Here is a 22798-nt window from a genome sequence, read left to right on the forward strand (position 1 = left end):
TGTGAATGTTGAAAGCTGCAGAAACACAGACAGGTGAGTGTGTCACCTGTGACAGTGATCCAGCTGGATGGAGACTCTCCATGACCGCTGATGTCACACTTGTAGAGGCCTTCATCAGACCTGGAAACATGCTGGATGGTCATGTGACCTGTAGGCTGCTTCCTGATGAGGGAGCCATCTTTATAGAAAGCAGCTGGGAGGTTGGAGGGAGTGGTCTTTGTTTTACAGAGCAGAGTGACGTCATCTCCCTCCATCACAGGGAGGACAGGACTCTGCAGGATCACTGATCCACCTCAACACAGAGACAAACTACAGCATTTCATCCATTTACACACAGCTTCATCAACACTAACTCCACACACTCAGCTTACCAGTGACTGTCAGGTTAACCATGTTACTGATGGGACCCTCTCTGGACTCACACCAGTAAACTCCACTGTCATGAGTTGCCATTATAGTGATGTTACAGGAAGAACCATCTGGTTTTCCCCACCCATCTCTGCACTGAGTCCTCTGTTGTTTGCTTGTGTTTCTCCTCAGAGTCCATCCAGCAGAGCTGTCGTCCTCCTCACAGCTCACAGACACAAAGACTCCGTTAAAGAACTGAGAGCTGCTGGGACTCACAGTCAGACGAGCTGTGAGGGTTACAATGAAAAACTGATGATCTGTTTTCCTTTTATCGAACTATCGATAAACTATCACAAATGGCAAACATAAACCCAATCAGGTCATATCAGTGAGCATTTCTCAGGTTTAAACTGTGACAGAAGAAGGTTACTGACCTTGGTTTGTTGTGCAGCTCAGCAGTGAGATCAGAACTAAAGAGAAATGACACTCAGGTTACTGTGTTTATTACTAAATCTCAAAACATGTAAAATTTTCCTGAGGAACTTTGTTACTGACATAAAAGTATTCACACAGTTGGATGTTTTGGTTTTTTTAAAATCTAAAACCAACACACAGTGATTATTATGCACAGGGACTAAGCTTTGAGTATACACACATTAACAGTAACCACTACTTTTAAATAACACAGTAAAGTCATGTGTCCACTGTGCAGTTGTGTTGATATAATGAGTGAATGATTTGATCTTTTCACTGCCTGCTGTGTTTCCTCGACTCCTGAGCAAAGATAAAGAGTCAGTTCAGACCTGCAGTTGGTCCTCGTGGTGTTTGAACTTGAATTCAGCCTGATTTGTTTTTCATGTCTTCTCCTCCATCATCAGTTATCAGGAGAGCAGGCAGTCAAAGTACAAGAATTCAAACAAACACAGAGATTCTACTTACAGAGCAGACACAGCACAGATGTTTCCTTCATCGTCCTTCTCACTCATTTGAGCTTTTTTTTTATTTCTGTCACTGACACCAAGTAAAGCCCGCCCTCTTCCTCTGAGCACCAGCTTTCTATTGGTTCAAAGACAGTGATGTGTAGCATCTTCGACAATGCAAGTGAAGTAATAAATAAAACTGTAAATACATTATATATATTGTCGCGAAATCGATCAATGTAGAGCAGTGTCACAAACCACGGAGGCCCCAGAAAAGTGCAATCAAACGGTGAGTTTATTAACAGCCCGGAGAAAACATCAACATATGTCTTCTGACCAAAATACATGTTGTGGATACTTATAAAGCAGTGGGGTACACCCCATGGCGTCAATGACAGATTAAAATAGGTTCCAGACATTAGTCACTGTTAATCGTACATCTTGTACATCTTTAATAGCTATAAGCAGTTATAGAACTTCTCTTTTCTATAACACCTTCTATAGAAGGTAATAATCTTAAGCCCTCAGGGTCTCTGGGGCTAATTATTGACTCTGGTCATCTGTTGCCAAGTAGAGTAAAATATAGTGTGACTCCAAATGAGTTAAGGCCTCAGGCCTCACACATTCCTAGATTATATGTGTTGTAAGCATGCATTGCAGTTATCCTTCTATGTTCTAGTTTCCCTCAGCATGTATCACCTGGACAGTCACGCCAGTGAAGCTTAAGACCCTTAATGAACCGAACATCAACTCAAAATAAGCACAGATATGCAATGTGTATAAAATACTTCGGACCGTACTTGTAATAAAAGTAAACATGATGGAAGGATCCTAAAATGGACATCTTCAATCAACATATATACATACATATACATATATACATACATATATATATATATACATATATACATACATATATATATATATATATATATACATATATACATACATATATATATATACATATATACACACACATATATATACACACACATATATATACACACACATATATATATATATATATATATATATATATATATATATATATATATATATATATACACACACACATATGTATATACGGTACGGTACAGTACAAACTGATGCTTCTAATCGAGGAATTGGAGCTGTCCTGTTGCAGGGCGTGGGAGAGAACCAGAGACCAGTGGGCTTTATTAGCAGAAAGCTGTAAGGGAGACCCGGTATTCAGCAGTAGAGTTGGAGTGTCTGGCCGTGAAGTGGGCTATTGACACGTTGAAGTATTACCTGCTTGGGAGGGAGTTCGTCTTGGAGACAGATCATATGGCGTTGCAGTGGTTGGAGCGGATGAAGGACACAAACAGCCGGATTACACGCTGGTTCCTGTCTCTACAACCATACCGGTTTATCATCCATTATCGACCGGGAAGGCAGAATAAAGTGGCTGACTTTTTGTCTCGCAACTGTGTTGGCGAGCCTGGTGTAGGGGGGAAGAAATGTGAGGGTGCTGGGGAGCATCGCCCTCACTATATGATGTACGCACTCACAGAGTCTAATAGGAAGTTTTGATTTTGTTATGCTTTTGTATATACATGTATACAAAAGCATAGCACGGAGTAGCTGTCCATACCTGAGGCCTTGGAAACTGCCAAGCAAAGACTCACAGCCTTGGCCAGCCGCTTGAGGAGGTACACCAGAGAGATAGAAGGCAGGAGAATAAACCAGCTGTTCTCCACAGAACCAGCAAAGGTGTACTCTCAGTGGCAAGGGAACAATAATAATAAGAGAACAGCACCACCCAGGCTGGAGAACGAGCAATACTGGAAGAGCATATGGGAGAAGGACGCAACCCATAACGGCAATGCTCAGTGGCTAGTGGATCTGAGGGCAGACCACAGCAACCTCACCGAACAGGATCCAGTAAACATCACAGTGGCAGATATCCAAGAAAGGGTCTCCAGTATGAAGAGTTGGACAGCACCAGGGCCCGACATGGTTCACGCCTACTGGCTAAAGAAGCGGACTGCACTCCACGAGCGTCTAGCAGCACAAATGAACCAGCTGCTAGTTAACGAGAGACACCCGGAATGGCTAACCGAAGGTCGGACGGTCCTGATCCCCAAGGACCCCAAGAAGGGACCGGTCCCCTCCAACTACCGACCAATAACCTGCCTCAGTACTACATGGAAGCTCCTGTCAGGCATCATATCGGCTAAGATGAACAGGCACATGGTTCAATACATGAGCGGGACACAGAAAGGAATTGGCAAGAATACCAGAGGCGCAAAACACCAGCTACTGGTAGACAGAACAGTCAGCCGAGACTGCAAGACCAGACTGACCAACCTGTGCACTGCCTGGATTGATTACAAGAAGGCCTATGACTCAATGCCCCACAGCTGGATACTGGAATGCCTAGAATTGTACAAGATCAATGGGACCCTAAGAGCCTTCATCAGGAACTCAATGGGGATGTGGCGCACAACACTAGAGGCCAACTCCAAGCCCATAGCACAAGTCACCATCAAGTGCGGGATCTACCAAGGAGATGCTCTGTCCCCACTGCTGTTCTGCATAGGCCTGAACCCCCTCAGTGAGATCATTAACAAGACTGGCTACGGATACCGACTACGGAACGGAGCAGTTGTCAGCCACCTCCTGTACATGGATGACATCAAGCTGTATGCCAAGAGTGAACGAGACATCGATTTACTGATCCACACTACCAGGCTATACAGCAATGACATTGGAATGTCGTTCGGACTGGAGAAGTGTAGTCGGATGGTAACAAAGAGAGGGAAGGTAGTCAGAACTGAGGGGATTGAACTACCAGAAGGCAACATTGCAGACATAGAGGACAGTTACAAGTACCTGGGGATCCCGCAGGCGAATGGGAACCATGAAGAGGCCGCTAGAAAAGCTGCAACCACCAAGTACCTGCAGAGGGTCAGGCAAGTCCTGAGGAGTCAGCTGAATGGTAAGAACAAGATCCGGGCCATCAACACCTACGCCCTGCCCGTGATCAGGTACCCTGCTGGGGTAATAGGCTGGCCAAAGGAGGAGATAGAAGCCACTGACATAAAGACAAGAAAGCTCCTTACCATGCATGGAGGGTTTCACCCCAAGTCCAGCACCCTGAGACTGTACGCTAAGCGGAAGGAAGGGGGCCGGGGACTGGTGAGTGTCAGCACCACAGTCCAGGATGAGACAACGAACATCCAAGAATACATTGGGAAGATGGCCCCAACTGACCGAGTGCTCAGTGAATACCTCAGGCAGCAGAAACCCAAGAAAGAGGAGGGAGACGAGGAACCATCATGGAAGGACAGGCCCCTGCACGGTATGTATCACCGGCAGATAGAGAAGGTGGCTGATATCCAGAAATCCTACCAGTGGCTGGACAAAGCTGGACTGAAAGACAGCACAGAGGCACTAATCATGGCAGCACAAGAACAAGCTCTGAGCACAAGATCCATAGAGGCTGGGGTCTATCACACCAGGCAAGACCCCAGGTGCAGGCTGTGTAAAGATGCCCCAGAGACAATCCAGCACATAACAGCAGGGTGCAAGATGCTAGCAGGCAAGGCATACATGGAACGCCATAACCAAGTGGCCGGCATAGTGTACAGGAACATCTGTGCCGAGTATAACCTGGAAGTCCCGAGGTCAAAATGGGAGATGCCCCCAAGGGTGGTGGAGAATGACCGAGCTAAGATCCTGTGGGACTTCCAGATACAGACGGACAAAATGGTGGTGGCTAACCAACCGGACATAGTGGTGGTAGACAAACAGAAGAAGACGGCCATAGTGATCGATGTAGCGGTTCCGAATGACAGCAATATCAGGAAGAAGGAACACGAGAAGCTGGAGAAATACCAAGGGCTCAGAGAAGAGCTCGAGAGGATGTGGAGGGTGAAGGTAACGGTGGTCCCCGTGGTAATCGGAGCACTAGGTGCGGTGACTCCCAAGCTAGGCGAGTGGCTCCAGCAAATCCCGGGAACAACATCGGAGATCTCTGTCCAGAAGAGCGCAGTCCTGGGAACAGCTAAGATACTGCGCAGGACCCTCAAGCTCCCAGGCCTCTGGTAGAGGACCCGAGCTTGAAGGATAAACCGTCCGCAGGGGCGTGCTGGGTGTTTTTTATTTATTTATATATATATATATATATATATATGTATATATGTATATATATGTATATATATATATTGTTAGGGAAAATGTTATAAAACACTTCTTCAGACTCAGAGAAGAGAAACACACAGAACTTCTTGCTAGCAAGGGCAGTCTCAGTGACTCGCGCTGAGCTTTGCCCTGGTCTTTATTTATACTTCAGTGGTGCGTGTGTGTGTGTGTGTGTGTGTGTGTGTGTGTGTGTGTGTGTGACAAAAGGGTCAGAGTGTGACCCCATAAACAACTTCCCTTAACCTGCTGGTCTGGAAAATCCAACAGTTCATCTATATGTAAAGAAGCACTTAAACTAAAACAGACATAGCTACGTTAATCCTGCCGTAAAACAATAAGATAAGGTACGAACTCTCATGCTCCCAGGGTGTGGGGCCTGCAGCCTGTTAGAGATCACACACAATTAATTATATGCCTCTAAGTATACATGGTTGAATATTTCCTAATACAAATAACTACATGCAGTATTCTACCATATGCAAACTTATATCACTAAAAGATTATACTGACTACTAAATACAATTTCCTCTTGACACACACACACACATATATATATATATATATATATATATATATATGTATATACAAAAGCATAACAAAATCAAAACTTCCTATTAGACACTGTGAGTGCATACATCATATAGTGAGGGCGATAGAGACAGGAACCAGCGTGTAATCCGGCTGTTTGTGTCCTTCATCTGCTCCAACCACTGCAACGCCATATGATCTGTCTCCAAGACGAACTCCCTCCCAAGCAGGTAATACTTCAACGTGTCAATAGCCCACTTCACGGCCAGACACTCCAACTCTACTGCTGAATACCGGGTCTCCCTTACAGCTTTCTGCTAATAAAGCCCACTGGTCTCTGGTTCTCTCCAACGCCCTGCAACAGGACAGCTCCAATTCCTCGATTAGAAGCATCAGTTTGTACCGTAAAAGGCAAGTCAAAGTTGGGACTCTGAAGGACAGGTTCACAACACAGGGCCTCCTTCAAATCCTTTAAGGCCTTCTCTTGCTCCTCTCCCCACACCAGTTTAGATTTTACTGTATTGGTGAGATCTGACAAGGGTGCCGCCCTCTCTGAAAAGTTTGGAATGAAGCATCGGTACCAGCTCAATAGTCCAAGGAAAGACTTTACCTGTTTGTGGGTGTGAGGTCTCTCCCTCATCTGGATGGCCTCCACTTTATCCTTGACTGGCTTGATTTCACCGTTTCCAATGTTGTAACCCAGATACTCAAGCTCCTGCTTTGCCAGGGTATACTTTTTGGGGTGTACTGTCATGCCGGCTTCCTTGATTCTTCCAAACACTGCCTCCAAGTGAGTCAGATGTTCCTGCCACGAAGAACTGTGAATGACAATGTCATCCAGGTAGGCCGCAGCAAATTTTTCCATACCTGCCAACACTTTATTCATGGCGCTCCATGCAGGCCAAACGGCATCCTAGTGTATTGCCACAACCCCTGCGGTGTTCTGAAGGCAGTCAATGGCTTTGCAGCATTCGACAACGGCACCTGTCAATATCCTTTAAATAGATCTAATGTAGTGAGGAACTTTGCTTGCCCCACACGTTCGATCAGATCTTCCAGCCTGGGTAGAGGAAAAGCATCAAATTCAGACTGTGCATTTACCTTTCTGAAGTCATTGCAGAATCTGAGGCTGTCGTCCTTTTTTACCACCATCACAATGGGATTGCTCCATTCACTGGTGGAGGGCTCAATGACCCCCAACTCCAACATCAAAGCTACCTCCTTCTCCAAAACAGGCAGCAATTTTTGCGGAATTCTGTACATTCTCTGCCTTATTGGTGTTCTTTCTTTCAGACGGATGTCATGCTCCACAAGATTTGTTGCCCCCGGTTTCTCCTGAAAAAGACCCGGTGGAATAATGGCACGCAATTCTTCCTGCTGAGATACAGAGAGATGGAATAAACAGGAATAAACCCCTCAACCATTTCATCCTCCTCTGCCACTGTTTGCACCAACATCTGCTGTGGGATTGGATTATCCCGGGTTTTCCATTTCTTTAGCAGATTGATGTGAAATGTTTGTCGTGGATTCCTTCTCTCAGGCATCTGGATCTCATAAGTTGTTGAACTCAGCTTTCTTAGCACAGTATATGGACCTTGCCACTTAGCCAACAATTTGTTTTCAGCAGTAGGAAGTAATAAGAGTACCTGCTGTCCTTGGCTGAATGATCTCTCCCTTGCTTGCCTCGAAGTCCAAAACACTCGTCACCTCTCTCCTCGGCTTCATCCAGGATTCCTGCAGAACATCCAATGGTCCTCTCACCTGCCTGCCATAAAGGAGCTCAAAAGGTGAAAAGCCAGTTGAGGCTTGAGGCACCTCCCTATAAGCAAACAGCAAATAGGGAAGCCACTTGTCCCAGTCTTTGGCATTAGCTGAGATGAACTTCTTCAACATTGCTTTCAGAGTTCGATTGTATCTCTCCACCAAGCCATCTGTTTGGGGATGGTAAGGGGTGGTCCGGATACTTCTAATACCTAAAAGCTTATAAACCTGCCTCAAGGTATGTGAAAGGAAGTTTGTTCCCTGATCTGTCAAAATCTCAGACGGAATACCCACTCGGGAAAAAAGCTGCAAAAGGGCATAAGCTATCGGTTTAGCTGTAATATTCCTAAGGGGAAAAGCTTCTGGGTATCTGGTACTGTAATCACAAACCACCAATATATAGCGATTACCTGCCTGGGTTCGCTCTAGCGGCCCTACTACATCCATTGCAATACGACTAAATGGAACCTCAATAACAGGTAAAGGCTGTAAAGGAAACTTTGGGACTTTTTTATCCCCGGCCAGCTGACAGATTGAGCAAGACTGGCAAAACTCCTCAACCTCTCTGTTCATACCTGGCCAAAAGAACCTGCTGGCTATTCGGTCCCTTGTTTTATGCGTTCCCAGATGCCCCGCCCAGGGAATACTATGCCCCAGTCTCAAAACTTGCTCCCGCCGCTGCTGGGGGACTACTAACTTCCCTTTGAAATCCCTGCTGCCTTTGTAGTACAACACTTGTCCTTTGAGGTAATAACCCTCTTCTATCAACTGACCGGGCTGCACTTCTACTGCCTGTTTAAAAGGGCCTTCCAATGTCTCATCCTGTTTCTGCAGCTCTGAAGTCTTCTTGGACAGTTTCTCTGCTACCTGGCACTGGCAGCTCAACAGTATTCTTAACCGTCCCTGCCATTTTCTCTATTCTTCTTTGTCTGTTGCTTTTCCTAGCTTTAATGGCAAGTTCTGGCAACACCTCCGCAAAAAATGGCAATTCCGAGAAAATGTCAGATTGCTCGCTCTGGTCCTCCGCCCCGTTTTGAGTCTCATACATGTGCTCACTAATTAGCTTCGGGACTGCACTGACATGACTCTCAGCCTTTGGCACCTGCTCATTGCATTGTTCCTCCTCCTTCTGCTTTTGTCCCTGTGACCTTGTGACAATATTTACAGGTTTACAAGTTTGTACCAGCTCCTGCAGAATAGGCACATCCTGACCTAAAATTACAGGAAATGACAAGCTTTCCACCACCCCAACTGAGATAAGGTACTTCTGCCCAGAATCTTCTAGATAAACTACTGTTACGGGGTAGGCCTTACAATCACCATGTACACATAAAATATTAAGGACAGGCTTATCCAGAGGCAACTCTTGCTGGACTAGTGTTGGGTGTATCAATGTTTGCACACTACCAGTGTCCAGAAGGGCTTGGGCTTTCCTACCATTTATTTTCACAGTGGTGGTTTGCTGCTTCCCTTCCCAAACTTTATTCTCACAGGGCCTTGGAAGGGTACACACATATGCTGCCCTAGCCTTTCTGACAGGACACTCTGGCTTAATGTGACCCTCCCCCCACAATAGAAACAAACAGGTTTAGTGGTTAACTTTGTTTTTACAAACCCATCTCCCGACTTTAAAGGCTCTAACTCCTTAGGACCACCCCCAACCCCAGATGACTTACCATGTGAAGTGAAAGATTTGGCCGAAGCCCCAAATCGAAAGCTTCTAGCTCCTCGCCCTGCTGCTTGAAATGTTTCCACCAGCTGAGCAGCTTCCTGCGCTGACTTTGGACCCCTTTCTTTCACCCACACCTGGAGTTCTGGAGTCAATGAGCGATAAAACTGTTCAAGAATAATGGCGTCTCCAACCTGCTCCTTGGTTTTCTTTTCTGTTTGGATCCATTTGCCATACAGGTCTTTCAGACGATTGCAAAACTCTTTCGGACTTTTGCCGGGCCGCGCCGATGTCAGGGTCTCGGAACCGCTGTCGGTACACCTCTTCATTAATGTCATACTTTGAAAAAATTGCTTCCTTAACCTTTTGGTAATCCCCAGTGTCGTCTGCTGCCATGGCCACATAAGCTGCTCGAGCTCTTCCTGACAGGTAAGGAACCAGCCTCACCGATCACTCCACTTCAGGCCACTGATACGCCACCGCCAGCCTCTCAAAGGTTATCAAGTCCTGCTCAATGTCATCGCCCACCTCCAGTTTTGGTATCACTGCTTTCCCCCAGCTCCGACCTTGGTCTCTCGGAACACTCGGCAGGATCACCATTTCCTCTCTTAATTGCTGCTGGGGCGGGGACGGCTCTTGGGGCTGGTCCGCTGCACTTTGTTGCTGCTCCAACTCATCTCGAAGGTTATTCATTTGGATCTGCATCTGGCGCCATCTTTGATCTTGCTTTATTGATTCTTTCTCCCACCTGTCACTCCTGTCCCGCTGGAAGCGTACACACTGTTGCAGCAGGCCTGCAATAGAATTCAAGTCTGTAGTCTCAGGCTGCAGCTGCTCCTCCTGAGGCTTCGAGATCAGGGGCACTCCCCCTACAGCGCCCTCCTTGAGGCATCCCTCTGCCACCTCCATCTTCTGAGCTCTGGCTTGTGCTTTCGGACCCATATTGCAGCTATTAATATGGTCCACCTCCACTAACGAAGCGCCACATCCCACTCCTGACACCAAATGTAGCGGTGGCACAGCAATGTGAAGGGGACCAAATGGAAAAACAACCACACGAGCCTTCAATTGTTTTCAAAGCTTTGAATATATTTCCTCTTTTTTTGTGGTACAGAGGTTTTGTCATGCTTATCAGCAACACATTTAGAAAAAATCCCCCGAGCCTCTCAACAAACCCCTCCTTAAATAGATGCTGGTCATAACATCACCAATAAAATGTAAAAAGGTCTTCCCACCCCGACACAGCCCAACTACAAAAACCTATACAGTGAAACATTTCAGTTATTTTGACACACCTCACAAATATCTAATTACAAAACAACCCCAGCTAAACAATATCCCAACTAACTAAATCAAATCAAACTGAAAATTCAACCCACTCCCCCCTCAACTCTCATCAGATGGGTCAACCCACTATCAGTGGGTGATTGGTAAACTCCTCTCAGGTGAACATCATTAGGCCATAATCATGTGTGCACTCCATGACTAAGGCCTTCAGGAAGTTGACTTCAAGGCAGAGCGAGAGAGAGATGGGTTAATGGGCTTCAAAACAAAAGCATAACAAAATCAAAACTTCCTATTAGACACTGTGAGTGCGTACATCATATAGTGAGGGTGATGCTCCCCAGCACCCTCACACCTTGCCTTACAAATAAATAACTGAAAGGTGATGAGTGCTAATGACTAAATAGAGTGCACCTGTGTGCACCTGTGTGTAATCTAATGTCAGTACAAATACAGCTGCTCTGTGACGACCTCAGAGGTTGTCTAAGAGAATATTGGGAGCAACAACACCATGAAGTCCAAAGAACACACCAGACAGGTCAGGGATAAAGTTATTGAGAAATTTAAAACAGGGTTAGCCTAAGCCGCTTAGGCTACAAAAAGATTTCCCAAGCTTTGAACATCCCATGGAGCACTGTTCAAGCGATCATTCAGAAGTGGAAGGAGTACGGCACAACTGTGAACCTACCAAGACAAGGCCGTCCACCTAAACTCACAGGCCGAACAAGGAGAGCGCTGATCAGAAATGCAGCCAAGAGGCCCATGGTGACTCTGGGCGAGCTGCAGAGATCTACAGCTCAGGTGGGGGAATCTGTCCATAGGACAACTATTAGTCGTGCACTGCACAAAGTTGGCCTTTATGGAAGAGTGGCAAGAAGAAAGCCATTGTTAACAGAAAACCCGAAGAAGTCCCGTTTGCAGTTTGCCACAAGCCATGTGGGGGACACAGCAAACATGTGGAAGAAGGTGCTCTGGTCAGATGAGACCAAAATGCAAAACGCTATGTGTGGCGGAAAATTAACACTGCACATCACTCTGAACACATCATCCCCACTGTCAAATATGGTGGTGGCAGTATCATGCTCTGGGGGTGCTTCTCTTCAGCAGGGACAGGGAAGCTGGTCAGAGTGGATGGGAAGATGGATGGAGCCAAATACAGGGCAATCTTGGAAGAAAACCTCTTGGAGTCTGCAAAAGCCTTGAGACTGGGGCGGAGGTTTACCTTCCAGCAGGACAACGACCCTAAACATAAAGCCAGGGCAACACTGGAATGGTTTAAAACAAAACATATCCATGTGTTAGAATGGCCCAGTCAAAGTCCAGATCTAAATCCAATCGAGAATCTGTGGCAACATCTGAAAACTGCTGTTCACAAACGCTGTTCATCTAATCTGACTGAGCTGGACCTGTTTTGCTAAGAAGAATGGGCAAGGATTTCAGTCTCTAGATGTGCAAAGCTGGTAGAGACAAACCCCAAAAGACTGGCAGCTGTAATTGCAGCAAAAGGTGGTTCTACAAAGTATTGACTCAGGGGGCTGAATAATTACACGCACCCCACTTTTCAGTTATTTATTTGTAAAAAATGTTTGGAATTATGTATGATTTTCATTCCACTTTTCACGTCTACACCACTTTGTATTGGTCTTTCATGTGGAATTCCAATAAAATTGATTCATGTTTGAGGCTGTAATGTGACAAAATGTGGAAAAGATCAAGGGGGCCGACCACTTTTGCAAGCCACTGTATCAGGGAAACGTCATGGGGTCCACATAACCAGGAGTTTGCAGTAGGGGTGGGTTTTTATAATCGATTTATAGATTAAAATCGATTCTGGCTTGGATAACGTAAAATCTATTCATTAAAACCCTGAATCGATTATTTAATATAAATTTATTTTGCCCGAAATGCCAGAATCTCAGGTGAAATCTCACAAAATTTCAACAACCACCAAGCAGCTAAGACAGTAAATGAGAGCAGGAACACGGCTTCTGCACAAAGACTTAAACACACAGCGCAACCCGCGGATCAGAATCAGTTAGATGTCGCCTTTCTCACAGTCGGGGCTGAAAGCCGACAGTGAGAATGATTCTGATCTGTCGGCGGGTCGGCGCTTTGTGTTCACGCCCTTTATGCGCTGATTCTAAAGCTGTTAGTTTGATGTCTCTCCAAACAATATTGACTGAACCAGCAGCAAAAGAAGATCCAAATTATGCTTCACAAAAACATCGTCATGTATTCACTCTGACTTTTACTGTTTTGCTTCGACCACGATGCACAGCTCTCTCTCTCTGAATGATAATATTTCTGACTGTCAAAATTTCCCAGATTCAAATCGAATTAAATTGAATCGTGGATCGAATCGATTCGGGACCTTGTGAATCAGAATTGAATCGATTCTAGAAATCAGTGACGATACCCAGCCCTAGTTTGCAGGACCCTGTAACTGTCTCCTGGCCTGCCTTGTGTGGTGGGACAACTCAGCTTTGGGACCATGGGGGTACATGTGTAACTGTGGATGGATGGGTGGAGCAGCTTATTTTTGGGGGCAGAACTTGAGTCAGGAACTGCTGGTATGCCTCAGTGGGCATTCATTGACACTGCTAAGATGCAATGTTGTGGGAAGTGGGGAAACCATCCTCCCTACCATGGTGAAGCTTTAGACCAGGGGTCCCCAATTCCAGCCCACGAGGGCCGGTGTCCTTCAGGTTTTAGATGTATCCTTGCCTCCTTACCTTCTGGGAAACCAACTGATCAGGACAGGAGAGTTTCAGCTCTGACAGTGAACAGGGCTTTCTCAGGCAGATTCTACTGGACTTTAAGGACTGCTTCTCCTTCTCAGAGGTTGATATGTGCTGGACTGACCTCATTCAACATGATATTGACACTGAAGATGCACAGCTCATTCGGTTGAGGCCTAGCCTGTCCACTGCCTGACCAGGCTCTGCCAGAGGTGCAATGGGCTGGCCTCATTGAACCATCCACCAGCCTCTGGGCCTCTCTTGTCACTATGGTGACAAAGACATTGAAGGATGACTTGCAGTTCTGTGTAGATTTCAAGGTTCAAGGTTCTTTATTTATCACATGCATAGTTATACAAGTATAACACACAGTGAAACCTGATCGGCTCCTCGACTAGACTCGATTTTGCAGAATAGACAATATAAACATGTATATATTTAAAGGAATTTGAAATGTACATTGTGCCGGTGGGTTTAGAGTGTCTGGAAGAGAGTCCTGTCTCAGTCAATTATAGATTATGTGAGAGGGTGTGTGTGTGTGTGTGGGGGGGGGGGGGGTTTAGCCATCTGGGCCCTCCCCAGGATGTGATGGGGGAGGCCAGGCCATCAGCCATATCAAATGCTCCCTGGAGAGGGTGGGTAGGTGTATCTCTGACAGCATCACCACCAACATGGGAGCACCACAGGGGTGCACACTCTCGCCACTGCTGTACAGATACCTTACAATTTTAGCAAAGTACAATCATAATGTATTTTTATTTGTTTGGAGATGGGTCCTTCGTAAGTGTACAAAATAGAATATAAAGAAAAGCTGAGTCTGTACAAACTCTGAAATGAGAGGAAGTATATCTGTATGATGCACCCAAAACAGTTCATGTGCAGCTTGCTAACAAAGCTTTTGTGTGTAGTTGGAGTGCTTTCCTTGGTCCCACCTGAGAGAGTATTAGGGCCACATTTAAAGAATAAAGTCAAAATTTCAACATTAAAGTCAAAATATGAATATTACAGTTGTTTCAAGGCAAACTGCTATGATTGCTATACCCTCCGAGTTAGTGAAATCATATTTCAGAATCAGTTTTACTCAAAATGAAGGAAATTATCTATTGTTTAGTGCATAAACACAGTGTGGTGATCAGTAGGACTTTGAAAAGATGGTGTTGAAAGATGTGGTCAAACCAACAATTCTATAAAATGAAATAGCTAGCAGTGGGGAAGGTTACACCCACATGTGATACAACATAATTCCTCTCAGATTTATGCTGTATCACAAGATGACTGATTAATTTGTTTCACTAAGTCACCAGAACAGGTCATTTTGAAGACTAAGGAAGTTTGTCAATTTCAAGAAAAAAAGTCACTTTTTTTACTCCTTCATACCTTTTCCCTCTGTTCTCCATTGAAATCACATTCTAGTTCAGGAGTAACATCATTTAATTTTGTTCAGAGCACATCAATACAGCTTTCCACTCAACGTTTTATTTTAAGCTAACACAAAACAATAAATAATTACATTTGTCTATCTGCTGCAGGTGCATTAGTAATGAACTCACATGAAGTATAAAAAATATAAAAAATACATAAAACAAAATATGTACCCAGCCCCATCAGAAAGTAAGTATAATTATACTGTAACAACTGATCAATACATGAGAATCACTGTGTGCTTCAAACTTCACAGAACAAGTTTGATCTTACAAACAGCTGAACCTGAAGATTAAACACTTTCAATGACTCTGGTTCTGTAACATACAAGACACTGCATTCATGAATACTGGGGATAACAAACAGTTATTTTTATATCAGTGGATGTTGAGCTTTTTGGACAGTTGAGTCAAACTGAACACCTTCTGTGGAAAAAAAATGATATATATTTCACTTATTTTAAGAATTTTTTAAGAATTTCTCTCTTTTCTTTTCTTGAAAACATGAACAAACCGTTCCACAAAACAACAAGATGTAAATGAAAAGAACACAACATGTTACTCTGACATGATCAGCTAATTTGGAAAGATTTGTTGCTCCTTGTCCCCAACTTCTGTTCTTCTTGATTTTATAATCACTTTTTTTGTCTTACTTCAGGCAAAGTGAAAATATTGAGGGAATGATGTTCACGCATCAGTTATTTAAGCCCAAGCACAGCTTATTTATCAAACCATCATCCATCCTCGGAAATCTCTTCAGAAACGTGTGACTCTTCTGGTTTTCTACTTGGACATTATTGTTTTTGTTTTTTTAGTCAGACATTATCCTTCTGTTTGATTTAGCAATGCAGGCTTCTCTGACTCTGTATGAGTCACTGAGCCATTTCCATGCTGTAGATCATCGGTTTGCTGGCATGAATTCTGTCTGTGTTTGGGTTGACATTTTTTGTAGATCACAAAACCAACAACAGCAGCAACAAGAAGCACAGTAGAAACTGATAAACCAACTTTCAGTCCAACAGATCCATCCTCTGTGTCTCCATTCTTCTTCCCTCCATCCTCCTTCCCTCCTGCCTCCTTCCCTCCATTCTCTGTGTGTCCTCCTGTCTGACCTGCAGGTGAGAAACAGGTGTGAGGTGTCAGCTGTCAGGTAGGTGATGAGTGAAGAACAGAACAGAATCCATTTCCTCTTCAAACTGCTGTCAGACATTATCTACTGCACTCTGATCACATCACTCAGACCAGCTGCTTTCTACAAAGTCTCATCAACAACATCTTTAGAAACAAACATCAACAACCAGGAAGCAGCTTCACCTCTGATCACACACACTCAACTCTACTCACTCACCTGGAGGATCAACAACACTCAGTGTGATGATGCTGATGGGGTCAACATCCAAAATAGCTCTCTTTCTGCGGTTTGTTCCTGTCTTGACACGACACTCGTATGTTCCATTATCATTAATCGTCACATTCTTCAGAATCAAAGACACGTCTCCATCCTTCATCTGACTGTCCTGCAGATCCACCCGGTTCTTAAAAGATGGATGCTGGTTGTCTGGATCCAACTGCTCATTCCGATAAAAAAGCACATATTCATCTCTCAGGTCAGCTCTGCTCCACTCCACACCTAAGATGATGTTATTTTTCGGAGCTCGACATGTCAGAGTGACGTCCTGTCCAGACTCAGCTGTCATGTTTTTCTGGTCTGAAAGAGGAAACAACACAGAGCAGAGGTTATATTACACATTGTTCACACTGAGAGTTGCTGTGTTCAGTGATGCTGAACAAAATGAGAGCTGTTATCATTGACAGGATGAAGAGAAGATAAAGGTGCTGCAGAGCTACAGAAGGTGAAATCTAAGAGGAGGAAAAAACTGTTTGTTCCAGCTATCATTAAAGTGAAAAATGCTGCAAGCACATTTAGTGCCACTGCACACCCACCCTCAGCAGATCTAACTTTAATTCTATTCCTGCTGACACCAAAGTGTATTTTCTGTTTTTGTGTTTTTTCTCTGCTTTTTATAGTTTGGATCATTTTTCAAAAATCCAGAATCTCCTATTTCCATAGCACAGGGTTAGATTTACTTATCACCTTCAGTAGAAACCTCAGAGGGTTAAAGCAGTGCTGTTTGTAACAACCAAAGAGCTCATTGTATATAACAGCAGCTGTTTTTCAAATATACTGCTCAAAGATATTAAAAGATATTAAAAGAAATATTTTAAAACACATCAGATCTCAGTGAGGAAATAAACAAAGCTGACATCTACACTGATATTCTTTTGGGTAAAGTGTTAAGAACAAAATGATGGGAAGTTATTAACTTACAGGGGGCTGAAGTTAAAAAAAGACCCCCAAAATTAATTGTATGAACTCAAAATGGTACTCAGTAGTTTGTATGACCTCCACATGTTTGTATCGATCTCTCACAACATCTAATTATAGTTTCCTGGTGAAATTCTTTCTTTGTTATAGCTCAGGGGATGAAGCTTGTCATCTAATTGGAAGGTTGTGCGTTCGATCCCTGGCTGTTCTAGTGTGCATGCAAATGTGAATGGGTGAATGAGGCATGTTGTATAAATACTCCTCAGAGTAGAAAGGCACTAAACAAAAAACACTCGATTTACCATATCCAACACTGAGCTCCTGCAAAGTCAGAGAGTGAAACATGATGTCCCAGAGCTGTTCTGTTGGATTAAGCAGGAAGGCGTGGGGCCAGTATAAATTCTTTCTTCCTCCTCCAGCAGCTGCCTGCATACTCTCACCACCGCATTGTTGTGCACCAGGACAAACCAAGGACCCACTGCACCAGTGTAGGGTCTGACAGTGAGTCCAATAATTCCTCTTGATACCTAACGACAGTCAGGGTGCTGCTGACTAACCTGCAGAGGTCTGTGCATCCGTCAGTGGATATGATCTCCATGACCATCACTCACACACCACCAAACCAGCCATGCTGAACAATAAAGAACATTCTCTACAAATTCTGCAGACCTTTTTACACCTGTCTCATGTGCACTGACAGGGGCACAGTGTCAGAGCTGCAAATTAACACAATGCAGCTAAAACTGATTGACAAACCTTGTTACCTAACTAACCAGATCAAAATCACAGATGTTTCACTGACCACAGATCGATAGAAACACACGTGCTGATAATAAGTGAACATAATGTGTGAGAGAAAGCAGCCTCTCATTATAAGACACTGTGAGTCTCTGCATGCTGCCTTTATGGAGCTACAGCTGTTTGTATACACTGAACAAAAAGCTTTGTAGCTGTATACTGACTCCTGAAACTACAACACATCACACTGACACACACTGTGTAAATCTCCCTGCTCTGATTAAGCCTTGTGACGTCTAAACACAATGCCAAGCACGCCCAAAGGAACTTTATGCCGGTGGTGAGCAGCACTCTGCATCTGGTATCTTAATGGAGCGGTCACAGTGTCACAGTTGTAATAAAGGTTTTTGTGATTGAGTTGCATGTTAATAAATCTGTAAATGTTATATGTTTGTCAGGTTAAATATCATGATGCTGGTTATAACTGGTTGCAAATGTTAAGATTAAATATCTCTTTAATTGATTATTTATAGAACTCCTGATATTATGTCACTAAGATTGCTTTTGTGGTTTATTTTAATAGCATCAAGCTGTAAAAACAATAAGTTAAATGGCTGTTCGACTCTATAGCTGTTGGAAGTTTTGCCATAGTTGTGCGCTACTACTGGAAAACTTGCAAACCTCACAAAATGGAGGCAAATTTACGGTCTACAGCGCCCTCTTGTGGACAGATTGTGAAATATTGCTTGTGCAGCATATACCTCCCCAGCAGAGGGTCGTATTATTGTCCATCCAATAACATTTCATTCAATATTCAATATTTATTTTTTCCAGGAGCCCACACTCACACGCTATAACATAATGTTTTCAGTCATGGCTAGATTAAGACTGGATTAAAACAGTGTTTAAGGTGTCTCTGGGACTTTTTGAAGACAATTACCCAAATTCTTAGGTAGCTGCAGTCTTTCTTACAGAAGACTTGTAAACACCAGCGTTTCAATGCAGTTTTCAGAAATGGTCCTTAAAGCATCGTAAAAACGCATTGTTTACTTTCTGTTTTGGCCTCCTGTCCACACTGAGACGGCGTTTTTGCTGATGTAAAACACAGCATTTTCAAAACGCTCTCGAAAATGCATACATTTGAAAGCTGTGCTTTCACTTCGCAGTGTGGACAGTAAAAACTGAGACTTTCTAAAACGATGACGCATTTTAGTTATATGATGCAGTCATGTGACCAATTAAACCAAGATAGCGGAGGGCATTATACAGCAGTTGTTTGTTGTTTTGTTTGCTCTCAGTTTTGACTGCGCTTTCTCCGTTTTTCTCGACAACACGTAAATGCAAAAACTGAGTTTTTGAAAATCTCCACCCTGGCAGGAGTTTCTAAAAATCTCTGTTTTCAGTGACCAAAAACATCGTTTACGTGTGGACGAAAGGTGCAAACACATGGAAAAATCTGCGTTTTCAAAAATCTCCGTGTAGGTGTGGACGTAGCCTTAAACTCACCTAACCTCCCTCGTCATTGTCCTGTAATCAGCACAATAAGGCAAACATCTCCACTGAGACCAATTAATGCAGTGACACCTATAGCCTGGGGAAAACCGCTAGATATCCTGTAGTCCAGATGATAGATGGGAGTGGCGGGATGCATGTTGATAGACAAGAAACCAGAAGATGAAAGAGTTTGAAGGCTGATCTAATTTAAGTGGAAATGGACTAAATGGTCAAATTGATTTCATATCCACAGAGTGCTCACCTGTCCTACCCTTCATGCCACAAAGCTCCATTTTAGCCACATTACAGTTGTCTTCCTCAACTAGCGTGCAGTTACCTTGTTGTGGTTCACAGTCCAACAGCTACAAGGGATTCACCTACACATACATCAGGCTTTGCATGCAGCACAACAAGAACAGGTGGACTCTTCTGTATCAACTATATTAACATCTGAAGCTGTGCCTTTACAGCCCTCTGCATCTACAATTCCTGTGATCTTTACTCCTCTTTTATTAGTGCAGCCTCCAGCTACTGTTATGATGCCGCAAGATGCCAATCTATAGAACGTATGTGGATAAGTGTCGCCACTCAAACAATATCGCTTCATAATCGCTGATAAGGAGACAAAGTCAAAAGCTAAGAAGCCAAGACTTATAGTGAACTCTTCAGATGTTGACAGTCTACTCCACTGTCACCACTGTCACATCCACCTGTTCATTATCCTGCACCATCATATGTACAGCACTCCTACCCAGCACCCTTTTCTGCAACTCCTTGCCTTCTCTCATCTAACCAGTATGATGGAGATGATAATTGCTTCATCATATGTGAGCCAAATTCCTGCGGTCAGAGGATTTAGGTCGGTTCTATCCTGCAGTGTTCCAACAAGTCTTCACACACTAAGCCGGTTTTATTGTCCCACAAATCTGTCCATCCACTTTTTGGTTGAGGAGGGTCACCCGCCCCAGATGTACTCAGGGGCACTTCTACAAGATCCTGACTGTACGGCATTGGAAGCCAGATGACGTAGGCCATTTCTGAATGTTCATTGGTTGGCAGGTGAAAAAAAGAGCAGGAAGTGATAGCAGAGTTTACAAAGAACAAGAGAACCTAAAAAACTTCAAAGATCAAAAACGAAAGCACGAAAAGCACAGACAGTGACTGTAGCGATACTTGTCTTTGTTTTTAACACTCGGGAGCCTTTGGTATGTTAGCCTTAGCTCTGCTCCCCGGCTGGCTGACAGACCACAAACAACACGAGCGACAGACGCCACAGACCGATTAAAGCACAGAATCTGTGCACTGCCACTATTTCAACCACATATCTCACTTTAGTCAGAAGGACAGTCCCCACAGTGGGACAGATAGCAAACATGCTAACTCTACGATAAAACAAGTAGACTCCACCCAGCCTCGTGATGCGTTCATGGACACAAACAAATGGAATCGAAATGAAACTAATTATTTGGGAAGTACTGGCACCACGTAAACGACAAAGATACCATTTTTTCCTTTTTTATCTCAGAGGGGAAAATTTTGGTTTATTAACCTCACCTGCGGAGACAAACACGATGATGCCAAAAAACAGCAAAGTGGAGCAGAGTGACGCAGTTACAAACATTTCCGTGTTCTTCTTTCTGATGATCGGACAAGTTTGTTCTAAATGTGCTAGTCTGATGATATTTTCAGCGGATAACAGACTATGAGTTTTAAGAAGTAACTACAGGAGATTCAATTTAAAGTTTAAGCAAGACAAAGATTATTTGAGCTTCAGCCGATCGTTTCAACTTCAAACTTGCGTTCAGTTCTCTTAAGGTAGTCGCATTTGAGTGACGTCAGGTTCGCTGAGCTATACGATCAAAAAGTGAGTCATAAGAAAAGAGGTGAAAACTAAAACAGCTCTGAGTGTTTCTTGAATGATCTCCGTAACCGCTCTCATCCATAAACAATCAGCTCCATGCGACCAAAGGACTAAAATCGTTCCACTGTACAACAATGTAAATATATAAAAATGAAGCCCTCAAACACTTTCCTGATTGGCGTCCTGTCTAACTTCTTAATAAGGACTATTTAGTTTCTACCCAAATATTTGCTCATACAATTAAGGTAGCTTTAGCTTTCGTAACTGATGAGACACAAACAGAGGAATTGGTATATCTCTGATCATATAAGAATAGTATTAGACCTTATTGATTATTTACTTCTCATTTGATTTCTACAAAACTTTTGATTCCATTCAAAAAAAACCAAAAACATTCTGCACTTGATAGGTTTAGCTTTGGGGCTTCTTCTATAACACTATCAAGAAATGTACACAAATGTAAATTGCTTTAAAAAAATGAAGTCTTTATTTTCTAAAGCATTAGATTCCACTAAATGTGAACAAAACTTTTAAAGACTCCATCAACCATGAAACTGTGAAAATAACTCAGTTTCTTAAATAAAATCTGCACTGTTTATTTACGATGCAATTAGTTCTTTGTAAAATGTCAAAATGTTAGTAATTATTTTTATTTTTATCTTAACCTTGTTTCTATCTTACTTCACTATATTGTGAAATTATAAAGAACACCATTATGAATCCCTTCCAAATATTCTAAATGTTATTTATAATGTCCATCCATCCATCCATCCATCCATCCATTTTCTTCCGCTTATCCGGGGCCGGGTCGTGGGGGCAGCCCAAGCAGAGAAGCCCAGACCTCCCTCTCCCCAGCCACTCTACTCTGAGTCCCTTGTGAATGGCCGAATTTCTCAACCTATCTCTAAGGGAGAGGTCAGCCACCCTTTGGAGGAAGCTAATTTCCGCCGCTTATATTCGCGATCTCGTTCTTTCGGTCACTACCCACAGTTCGTGACCATAGGTGAGGGTAGGGGTGTAGATTGACCGGTAAATACAGGCCATTTAAATTGAGAGCTTCGCTTTTACGCTCAGCTCTCTTCACCACAACAGACCGGTACAGCGTCCGTATCACTGCAGCCACTGCACCAATCCGTCTGTCGGTCTCCCGCTCTTTCTCCAATCACTCATGAACAAGACCCCAAGATACTTAAACTCCTCCGCTTGGAGCAGGCTCTCGTCCCTGACCCGGAGTGGAGTCCCCATGCTGGGCCATGGCCTCAGATTTGGAGGTGCTGATTCTCATTCCCACCGCTCTTACGTTCATATCAAAGTTTGTATTTGTGTTTTGGGTTGTTTTTATGTTGTTGTTTTAAAATGTGCGCGTTCGCTTGAGTTCAATACGGTATTTTCGTGAAATGCGCATGTGTGTGAGATGAAAATACTGCAAAGTTTCCCAGTAGGAGCAAGTTCGCCCTTAAAATGGCAGGAAAAAAATGCACAGCAAAAAGAAAATATGAAGATGAACACAGGACGTTTTTAACAGAGTGGGAGAGTTTATATTTTT

At 43.6% G+C, this 22798-nt stretch overlaps 2 protein-coding genes and 2 long non-coding RNA genes across 5 annotated transcripts; 1 reads left to right on the forward strand and 3 right to left on the reverse strand.

The window, feature by feature from the left end:
- Positions 1-65: 65 nt before the first annotated feature.
- Positions 66-1652, reverse strand: LOC120716522 (Fc receptor-like B; the record flags this gene model as incomplete). Its single annotated transcript, XM_040004031.1, has 3 exons — positions 1646-1652; positions 372-614; positions 66-292 (listed from the first exon to the last, which is right to left on the reverse strand). Coding segments are annotated over exons 1-3 (477 nt in total), but the record flags the coding sequence as incomplete, so codon positions are not given.
- Positions 1653-5747: 4095 nt separating this feature from the next.
- LOC120716510 lies at positions 5748-20228 on the forward strand. Its single transcript, XR_005691960.1, has 3 exons — positions 5748-5758; positions 14710-14721; positions 20041-20228. It is a non-coding gene; the product is annotated as an uncharacterized LOC120716510 (long non-coding RNA).
- Positions 14826-22246, reverse strand: LOC120716470 (CD226 antigen-like). 2 transcript variants are annotated; one of them, XM_040004012.1, is made up of 4 exons: positions 20946-22246; positions 16182-16541; positions 15935-15945; positions 14826-15859 (listed from the first exon to the last, which is right to left on the reverse strand). In XM_040004012.1, exons 1-4 carry the CDS (start codon positions 21010-21012, stop codon positions 15656-15658), a joined length of 642 nt encoding a protein of 213 aa, XP_039859946.1. In that variant the 5' UTR covers positions 21013-22246; the 3' UTR covers positions 14826-15655. The 2 variants fall into 2 exon arrangements, with proteins under 2 accessions (XP_039859946.1, XP_039859945.1); XM_040004011.1 differs by having other exon boundaries at positions 14826-15945.
- LOC120716499 lies at positions 16839-19178 on the reverse strand. The gene is made up of 2 exons (XR_005691949.1): positions 17238-19178; positions 16839-17207 (listed from the first exon to the last, which is right to left on the reverse strand). It is a non-coding gene; the product is annotated as an uncharacterized LOC120716499 (long non-coding RNA).
- Positions 22247-22798: the final 552 nt, after the last annotated feature.

Source organism: Simochromis diagramma, unplaced genomic scaffold (genome assembly GCF_900408965.1).
Source record: "Simochromis diagramma unplaced genomic scaffold, fSimDia1.1 OVJJ01000776.1, whole genome shotgun sequence".
Classification (NCBI taxonomy): Eukaryota; Metazoa; Chordata; class Actinopteri; order Cichliformes; family Cichlidae; genus Simochromis; species Simochromis diagramma.

Bases quoted from the DNA above. Each gene is read 5' to 3' on its own strand.
- LOC120716470 (XM_040004011.1), bottom strand. From the start codon at position 21,012: ATGTTTGTAACTGCGTCACTCTGCTCCACTTTGCTGTTTTTTGGCATC. The intron at 16,542-20,945 runs GTGAGGTTAATA...TTCCTCTTTCAG, and splicing joins CATCGTGTTTGTCTCCGCAG to ACCAGAAAAACATGACAGCT. The intron at 15,946-16,181 runs GTGAGTGAGTAG...TCTCACCTGCAG, and splicing joins GAGTGTTGTTGATCCTCCAG to GTCAGACAGGAGGACACACA.